General features: G+C 45.2%; 1 protein-coding gene and 1 pseudogene across 1 annotated transcript; both read left to right on the forward strand.

Moving 5' to 3' along the window:
• Window positions 1–7,824: 7,824 nt before the first annotated feature.
• Window positions 7,825–8,857, forward strand: LOC147416499 (uncharacterized; annotated as a pseudogene).
• A 213-nt stretch (window positions 8,858–9,070) lies between these two features.
• On the forward strand, window positions 9,071–9,346 carry LOC147416500 (uncharacterized). The gene has a single exon (XM_086508307.1). The coding sequence runs from the start codon at window positions 9,071–9,073 to the stop codon at window positions 9,344–9,346; it is 276 nt and encodes a 91-aa protein (XP_086364433.1).
• Window positions 9,347–10,043: the final 697 nt, after the last annotated feature.

Raw genomic sequence — 10,043 nt, forward strand, 5'->3', positions numbered from 1 at the left:
TGTGATTGTCATAAGATATTGTGGCCTGAGGAGATTGTTCTTCCACATGTTCTGGTTCGCCATTTGGGTTATGCGTTTTGTTGGAATGTATCGGCTATGTAGAAACTCGATTGGGTGCTCCAACGTCTACATTCCAAGTTGAATTATTGAAAACTGTCCACGTGGCCACTTCATGTACGTCTCAGGATTGTCCAATGCATCCTTGTGGCTTATGTGGAGTTTTACTTGCCTTTGTTATCCTGGCCTCGGTTACCCTTGCAGTCCCTCATGTCCCATATTTTAGAGCATTTTTGGTGGACCTCGTCTACCAAGAAGGGTCTTCCGCTTCTCTCTATGGACAAGCTGTATTCTCCCAAGCAGCTTGGAGGGTTAAATATTTTGGACTTGCGACGTCATCTTTTGGCTCGGAAAGCTATGATGTTGCCAGTTTTGGTGGAGTAACAACAACCTTGGGCTCTCATGGTCACACATTTGTGTACGCACATTGTCACCCTAGCTTTTGGTCATTGGCAACCGGCTTATTATTGGTATGTTGTTTTTGGGAAACTTGAAGGACACATTCCTGGATGTCCCTTTACTTCTTCTCTGATTGTTGATTGGAAAGTTGTCACTTCGCATTTGGCTTGGAATGGTCGACCATCCGCTGTGGGTAACTCTCTTCGTTTGGAGAGTCTGCATAGGAGCAGAGCCTTCGCTTCGACTTTGGTTCAACGGTCTCCTCGCCAAGCATATTTTCTTGCCCAAAAAGGAATTTGTCAGGTGCATCAGGTGCTTGATGACTCGGGTTATGTTCTTTCGTTCGCTGATGGAGTGTCCCGCTTTCGGTTGGGTCCTCACTATTCTTCTCTCCGACGGGAAATTCAAAGGATGCTTGCTGATCACTCACCCATTCCTCCTTTGGATGTGGAATCTTGCTTCTGTAATTGGAATCTGGCTACTGCTAGATTGGACTGCATCTCAGCTGGCAGTGTATATGCTATCCTTCAGTCTGATATATGGATTGTGCATCATGGTAATCAGCTGTGGTTGCTCTCCGAGTCATCCTTGTGGTGGCGACACACAATGTCTCGTATTTGGCAGAGTCATCTACCTTTGAAGGAACAGGTTTTCTTGTGGTGCTGCTTCGTGGGAGCTTGTAGCGCAGATAGTGTGTCGTGCTCTCTACAATGGGTGCTTCTCAATGCAATGTGCGTTACAATCTCACTCAAAACAGACTGAAAACAAGAAACAATAGACAACAACTGAGCTCACAGAGACACAACAGCAACGGTAGACCACAACAAATGACTCGACTATCTCAAAGAACTGATACAGACTCTGGCGTGGCAGCACACTCAGCTCCAGCCCAGGACTCTCACGTATAATGGGGTGTCGAGGCTCAGATGTGCAGGGATGGTGAAGACGTGCAGTGTATAAAAACTCGCTCCTAGACGACGACACTGGACCATATATCTAGCAGATGATCCACCAACGGCTCATAAATGCCAGCCACCTAAGCCAATCTCCAAACTCAATGGTGGTGGTGACCTGGCCACGATCCACTAGACCACCGTCCGTATCCTGCCACGTGTCACTGCCAAGCCCAGAGACTATCTCAAAGAACTGATACAGACTCTGGCATGGCAGCACACTCAGCTCTAGCCCAAGACTCTCAGGTACAATGGGGTGTCGAGGCTCAGATGTGCAAGGATGGTGAAGACGTGCTCTGTGTATAGACTCACTCTAGACGACTACATAAAGATCATATATCTAGCAGATGATCCACCAACGGCTCATAAATGCCAGCCACCTAAACCAATATACCTAGATGAATCCAGGATAAGCCCAGATTCACCCTTGAAGGAAAGTGCAAGGTATAGACCCATGGTAGTCACCCACAAGACAATATAACCATCAGCTCCATCATGCATAGTATTGACTAAATACCACAACATCCCCACTAACGTCGTCAGTGCCCAATTGTGGGTGTAGAACTACGTACTAATATACTGGTGGTGGTGACCTGGCCACGATCCACTAGACCACCGTCTGTATCTTGCCACTTGTCACTGCCCAGCCCAGAGAATCCATCCAGTGTGGACCAGACCAAACCAACTGTACTAACAGTGTGTGTCCTGTGAAAGTGACACTGTAGCCTGCTACAGCGCTCTACCTGTTGGCAATGTGTCACATGCTCGGCATATTGTGCCTTCCCATTGCCCCAGATGCCTTGAAGCTGAGGAGACCATGCCACACTTCATTTGGCAAGTGTCGACTGCTCTTCGGTTGCGTTTTCCTTCCGGATCTTTTCCGGACGCTTTTGGCTTTTTGGGGTGCTTCAGTCATCGCATTCTCAGTTTGCGGTGTTCTTCACCTGCGTCAGATTTTGGACTATGTGGGCCATCTGGCACCATAGGAACTCCTTCCGGCTCTTTTCACAGACACTTTTGGCTTTTTGGGGTGCTTCAGTCATCGCATTCTCAGTTTGCGGTGTTCTTCACCTGGGTCAGATTTTGGACTATGTGGGCCATCTGTCACCATAGGAACTCCTTAATGTTCCAAGGCACTTATGTTGACCCCTTCCCCTATTTCAAATCATCTCTTGGTCAAGCACTACATTTTGCTCCTGACATTGGAGACATCACTCTTGACGCCTATAGGATTTACTTTGATTGTTTCTAGCTTTCGGAGCCTCATAGTGCTCCGCTCTTTGTATCCCTTTCTTTTCGTGGGTTTTCCTCGCTTTGAGGTTTCCCACTTGTAAAGTAATCAAAGCAGATTTACAAAAAAAAAAGATTGTGTGTGTGTGTGTGAGGTGTGATACATGAATTGCCTCTGCATGTGATTTGCCTTTGCGCGCCCTCAGCCCTGCACGATTTCCAGCCCTTGCGTGCCTCTAGTCCAGCGCAACCTACCCGTACAGAAAGCTCCGAGCGCTTTGCGCAGCAATTGGCACTAGGCTCAGCAGTCTGCCCCTGCACACTCCGTACTCTGTTCAGTTTGCATTTGGTTTTAGTGTGTGTGTGTGTGTGTGTGTGTGTGTGGGGAACAATCGAGTCGAACTTCGAAGGCGAGAAAGGTCGTGAGAAGCCATGGCCGCTGTTGCTGCTGCTGCTTCCTCTTGCGGCTCCGCGCTTGCTGCTTCAGCATTTTCTTCCTCTTCCTCACGCCGATTTTGTGTCGGGCGATCGCTGAGGGTGCCTTCTTACTCAGGCTGCTGAACCTTCTCTCGCTGCCCAGCAGATCATCAAGCTATACAAAATCGTGAACCAGAAGTCGGCCTTTGTTCAGCGCTGTGTGTGTGTGTGTCTGCGAGTGTGTGTGTGTCTGTGAGCATCTGTGCCTATGTCTGGGTGTTAGTAAGTGTAAATACAAAACAGAGTCCAGCAGCAGATTTACCAAAAAAAAAAAAGTTAGGAAGTGTCATTTGTAAATACAAGACAGAGTCCAGCAGCAGCAGCCGGGTTTTCTTCGCAATGGATCCTTCCTCTTCGTAGGCGTACAGTAGAAGAGACTGCTCTTCAGATTTCAAAAGGCAACATACAGATAGTGTGCATGTAAATGATACGGCGGATTCTGCGGATTCTGACTCTCAGTATGTATTTGATGCTCTTCATGAGGAATTTGGTGAGAGCAGATCGAATTGGAACAAGCCTGTGCCCACCTTGAAATATAAAATGAAGCTACCCAGTATAGTTTCCCCCTCAGAAAATTAACGCAGTCGGCGGTCATAATTTTCGTTCCAGGACGTTTGCCCTCTGCGAATGATGTTGCGCAATGGATTAACTCGATTTTATCAGATGTTTTATTGAGGGAGTCTTTTTTGCTTCTCGTGGATTTTACGAGGTACATCTGACAGATCACATGTATAAGCAAAAATTGCTTGAGGCTTCGCCATTGTTTTATGGCAGGCAGATGGTTCATGTTTTGCCTTGGTCGCCTAGCAAGGACTATCAGGATTTGATTCGTCACTCTTGTCCAATATGGGTCGAAGTAGTGAATTTTCCTGACTATATGAGAGAGGAGCTGGCTGGTTTGGCCGCCTCATTGGGTAAAGTAATCTGTCCTCCTCGTCCCACAGGAAATAGAAACAGGTTTTGCATTTTGTGGGACACTGATAAACCCACTCCGCCATCTATTGCAATTGACGTTGAAGATGTTGAAATGGGGGAAACCTATTTTGATTTGAAATGGGGAGTTTTTGCAGGCACGTGTTTTACATGCCATAAATTTCGACATCTTGCTTCGGAGTGTCCACAGGTGGTTCATAAGCCACCCCCAAATGCTATCCCTCAATCGGACATTGTTCCTGCTTGTTTAGTAACAGAAAAAGCTAAACCTTCGGGATCTGTCGTATCTGATGCTAATTTAAAGTCTGCTCCTCAGCTAGTTGCACAGTCTTCAAAAGCTAAAGACAAGGGGAAAGCTTCGATCTCGCAGGCGCTAAAAAGGCTGATCTTAATGGTTGGCAACAGCCAAAAACAGTTTTCTCACCGAAGACAAAGCCTCTCCAATCTATAAATTGGAGTGCGACAGCTCCTATGCCGGGACAGATTTCAATGGATACGTCTCCAGCTTCTAGACTTTGGATTGATGTTAGGGTTGCCTTTGCTGGATGTAGATGACATGGATGTTCTTCATGTTCATGCTCAGCCTGACGAGCATGAAGATATGGTTGTTGCTTGATCTTTTATGCAAGGATCTGTACATATGTATATACTCAATGTCTTCTTCACTTAAGTGTGTCTCTTTTAACATACAAGGCCTCTCGCATGTAAATAAATGCAGGCTTTTTTGGGATTACGTCAATACAATGCATCCTCATGTTGTCTGTTTGCAAGAGCACAATCAACATTGTTAGGCTGGTCAGTCTGGATTCTTTGCGGCCTACCATATCTTTTATGCAGGCTCTACAAATTTCTCAGGAGTGGTTATGCTAGTCCACCATGAACCATGTCGCATACAATGATCCTGATGTTAGATGGATGGTTGTCCAATGTATCATAAATGCGGAAATATACGAGTTTGCTAGTGTGTATGCTTCGCAATCCTCTAGAACGCAAGCTCTCTTGTGGAGTTCTTTGAGAACTTATCCCTGGCTCTCAAATGCTTTCATTTGTGGTGATTTCAATAACTCGCCATCTTCTCGAGATAATACTTCTCAGAATTCGCATATGCTTCAGTTTGAGAAACAGAGATGGTCATCTTTACTAGAGGTTTTGCATGCTGAGGAGTTATGGATTTGTACAAATCCGATCAGTTCGGGATTTACAAATACGCATAATGCTTCTGCTCGCTATCGAGCGAGACTAGATTGGTGGTATCTTCACAATGCAAATCAGTGAAACTCTTTTGTATGTAAAATATGGATAGATCATTCCATATGTTTATCAGATCATGCTCCATTATGGTTGGAGATGTTGCTTGATATGTCTCGAACTGAGGGTGCTTTGCCGTCTCGCCGTTTATTACATGTAAATAGCAGTTACCTATCGCATGAGGTTTTCCGTCAAATGGTTGTCACGGCTATACATCCTCTTTTCATGCATGTGCATGCTGACATTGAATTTGCATGGCATTCTTTTGTGGTACATATGCAATCTGTTATTCAAGGTATGCTTTGGAATATGGTATCTTGGGGATCAAAGACGAGCATTGGCTTGGGCAAAACAACATCGACAATGTATTATGGAGTCGGATTCTGATGGTTTGTCGGTTCAGTCGGTTCAAGAATTGTTATGTGAGGCAAACCATGTAATTTCATGCAATCAAATGCGTAAAGTTCACAAATGGCAAGTACGATCTAGAGAAAAGCAAATAGCGGACAAAGGTTGTTCATCCAAACAATTTTTTAAAAGCTTGCAAGCTTCGCGACAGAGACTCCATTTCTCGCATCAAAATTTCAGATGGCTCATGAACTTCTTCGAAACTGCAACTGTCCCATGCAGAGTTACCCGGAACGCGGAACGGGAACGGCGACGGGGACCCTCGCGGAACGGGGGAACGGCCAGGGGTCCGGAACGGGAACGGCGCGGAACGGGAGGCATAAAAAACACCCAAATAATGCTTGAGAAGGGAATGGGTGTGAGGGGGTGCATTTTAATTGTTGAGTCCTTGCACACTAAAAAAACACCTAATGTTCATTGCAAATTTGCAAAAAACTGCCTATTTCTTCCCATTTTTGAGAGTTGGCCGTTCCGGACCGTTCCGGGCCGTTCCGGAGCCGTTCCGGTATCAGGTGGTCACCCGGAACGGCAAAACGTTCCGGGGCCTTCCAGCTTGGCAGAGAGGGAGGGAACGGCGTTCCGGCCTTCTAGGGCCTGCGGAACGAGTTCCCCGGTAACTATGGTCCCAGGAATGCGTTCAGCATTATGCTAGATTGTTTGCTGCTCCTGCCCCTTTATCTGCTTCAGAATCTTGTGGTAGACTGCAATTTCTAGAAGTTGTTTCCCCGATTATGGATTCTGATGAAGCGAATGCATTGGAACAACCCTTCTCAGATGAAGAGCTGTATCATGCTTTGAAAGCACTAGGGAAGGGGAAAGCTCCAGGATGGGATGGCCTTACTGTTGAAATTTTTTCATGCTTTTTGGGATGAAGTTTGAACTGAAAGATGCTTTATTGCTCATGATAAACAGTGCATGGTTGGAACAGCAGCTTCCATCTTTAAGGAAAACAAGGTTTGTTGAAATTGCTCCCGAAAAAGCATTTGGCTGAAATCTTTGATGATTGGAGACCAATCACTCTTATGCCAGTCGTATACAAACTTGTTGCCAAGATGCTGGTGCACAGAGTAAGGGAGATTCTTCATCGTGGCCTTCATCCTCATCAACATGGGTTCATTCCGAGATGTCATATTATTGATAATATTGCGAATGCTATGATACCCATTGAATATGCAAAATATTCCTCTCAAGATGTACTTGTATTGCAGGTAGACATAGCCAAAGCCTTTGATTCGGTTTGCTAGGATTTTATTTCTCAGATTATGTCTAAATTGGGTTTTGGTCCTAAATGGATTAATGTCATTTACTGGCTGTATTCTGAGGCTACGACTCGTGCTATCATTGCGGACGGGCTCTTTGACCCTTGGGAACTGGTTCGTTCTGTTAGACAGGGTTGTCCGTTGAGTGCTTTGCTTTATGCAATTTCCACTCACCCATTGCTTTTATATGTGGACAAGATGGTTGACGCTGGTTTGTTACATGGAGTGCAAATTCCAGGGAGTCCTTTTCTTCCTCAGGCATATGCGGACGACTCTTTTTTTATGCCTAAAAATGATCGTGCAGATCTTCAAGCTTTGATGATGATTTTGTCAGATTTTGGGTTGGCAGCTGGTTTGCATATCAACTTCAACTGCCTCTTAATTCTTGCGACTGGCACTCTATTTTATGGCATGGACAACTATTGTCACCACATGATGTGATACGTCACCTTGGTTATCCAATTGGTTGGTTCATTACAACGACACAACAAATGGAATGGTAGCTTGCACAAAAACTGAGATATTGGGAATTGTCCACTTGGCCTCTTCATGTACGACTGCGAATAGTACAATCCATTGTGATGGCACATGTTCAATTCTATTTGTCGTTGCTGTCTTGGATGCATAAAGACATTTCAGCCTTTATGTCGCACGCAATGGAATTGTTATGGAAGACACATCCCAAACGCAAAGCTTTACGCTTGTTGAGAATGCAGTCTACTTGTACACCAAGATCGCATGGTGGGCTTAATATATTGAACATACATTTCCATCTTTTGGCATGCAAAGCCACACTGCTGGCTGATTTTTTCGTGCAAGTACAACCTTGGTCACGCATGCTAGCTACTATGTGCAGTTCTATGAGCACAAAGGCATATGGTAATTGGATCACTGATCAATGGGAAGTTGTATTGGGTCGCTTTGAAGGTACCATACCTGGCTGCCCTCACTCTACAAGATTGATACTAGATTGGAAACATGTACTTTCTCAGATTAAGTGGTCCGGGAGATCCTCTTTGAACGGTAACTCATTGCGGAAAGAAAGCCTTCACTGGTCTGCAGTATTTCCTTTTCCCTTGGCAATTACTCAACCGGTCAAGGCTTACAACTTGATGAAAATGGGTATCAGACGTATTGAGGATGTTGTGGATGAAAATGGTTGTGTTATCTTTTCCCCGTGCTTGTCAGACACTTAATTTGGGCATGCACCATCGGCCAATTTGGAGGGACATATGTGCTTTGCTTGCTCCTCTCATACCTATGCCAATACTCCATGAGGAGGATAGGCTTAAAGATTAGGAACTCATTGGTAATTCCTCAGGTTCCAAACCTGTTTCTATGCAGAATTGGACTTCAAGGCAAATTTACAGAGCTATTGTGCGTCCTCCGTGGATACAGTCTCATGGCAACTTGCTTTGGCACATGCATAAGTCAATGCGGTGGTGGAAAATGGTTCTTTCCATCAATTGGAAAAGCAAGTTCCCATTAAAACAAAGAGTGTTTCTATGGAGATTCATGCTTGGCATATTACCGGTGGGTAAGATTTTGGCTTCTCGTCGCATTGCCTCTTCATCTTGCCGACGATGCTCGAATCGAATGGAATCATCTTTGGTTTTGCCCCGACTCTCGGGATTTTTTGCTTGTGCTCAAGGCGATTGCGTTCAAGGTTTTCTTCTGCTGCATTTGGGAAACTTTTCTGGGTTTTCGGAAAACTCACACTGCAATTGCGTCCGCATGCGATTTTCATACATTGGGTCAGATTTTGGGCCTTCTCCTCGATCTGGTCCAAAAGAAATGTTACTCTTTTTGAATCTCGACAGTTTCAACTCTACGCTCACTTTAGAGGCTCTCTACGGCAATCCTTGTTTGACTGCTGTAGACTATAAGACATAGACATCACGACTTTGACACTTTTCTATGATTGTTTCTAGTTTGGAAGTTTGCTCCTATATGGAGTGACTTCTGCATTTTCGGTTGTATAGATCTTTATGGTGGGTTTTCCTCGCGTTGAGGCTTCCCACATGTAAATTAATCCAATAGATTTACAAAAAAATGTGTGTGTGTGTGTGTGTATGTGTTTGAGTGAAAGTGTGATTTCTGGTGCGGATGGATTTGGGTAATCAGTGTATCTACAAGCGCCGGAAAGCTTCGGAGAATCCGGCTATGGATGCTTTATCTCTGATCAAAGATTGTCTTCATGAGGATTTCGAAAATGCACATCGAGCATGGGAAGGGCCTGCTCCTGTCATGGAAGTGCGTATTCCAGGCCAGGAGCTCATGGATCTTGTTGCTCAATATGCCCTTAATGCGGCGATTCTCTTCTTCCCGGGCAACATGCCTCCTGCTCAGGATGTAGGCGACAGGGTACAGATGGGGAGATAGTTGCAAGATATACTATCAAAGAAGGTTACTTCATGCAAAAATCCATGTTGTATGTGACACGGGGATTGAGGCAAAAGGCATTGACGGAGTACCACATTCCTCCATTTGTTCAGCATAGACGGTACCTTGGAAGGGGTAAGAAAAGTATATCTATTGGCCTCCTTTCACGGACATGGAGGAATTTGTGCATACTTGTTTGCTGTGTCAAAAGGTAAAGTTTGACAAGCACAAATCGCCAAGGCATTATCCCTCCATTGGCCTATACAAAGCACTCAACTACCGGGGCACAGCCTCACCAAGGAATTTCGCTACAGAGACGTGCCTTGCAGTTCCATTCCTCGAGTGCACATCACAACGTACCCACGAGGGTATCCGCTTTCCCCGAGGCTTCCAACCAAGGAGGAGAACGGTCATCTCATATGGGTCCAATGACGGGTCGATAAGTGAGCATAATGGCATGTGGACAATAATCGACAGATTCAGCAATCAAGCTCACTTCGTACCAGAAACTCTTAAGAGAGTGAAAGCTAAAGGCTAAACTGTTTGTCTCGCATAATTTCAGACTACATGGCATGCCTACTTCTTCAATCCCAGATAGAGACCCAAGATTTACGAGTTTGTTTAGGAAAGCAATGTGGGAGAATATAGGCACTCGGCTTAAATTCTCGTCCTCTTCCATCCACGCAAGATAGCCAAT

The sequence above is a fragment of the Adiantum capillus-veneris genome, unplaced genomic scaffold (assembly GCF_014529385.1).
Source record: "Adiantum capillus-veneris isolate H3 unplaced genomic scaffold, ASM1452938v2 Hic_scaffold_892, whole genome shotgun sequence".
NCBI classification, from domain to species: Eukaryota; Viridiplantae; Streptophyta; class Polypodiopsida; order Polypodiales; family Pteridaceae; genus Adiantum; species Adiantum capillus-veneris.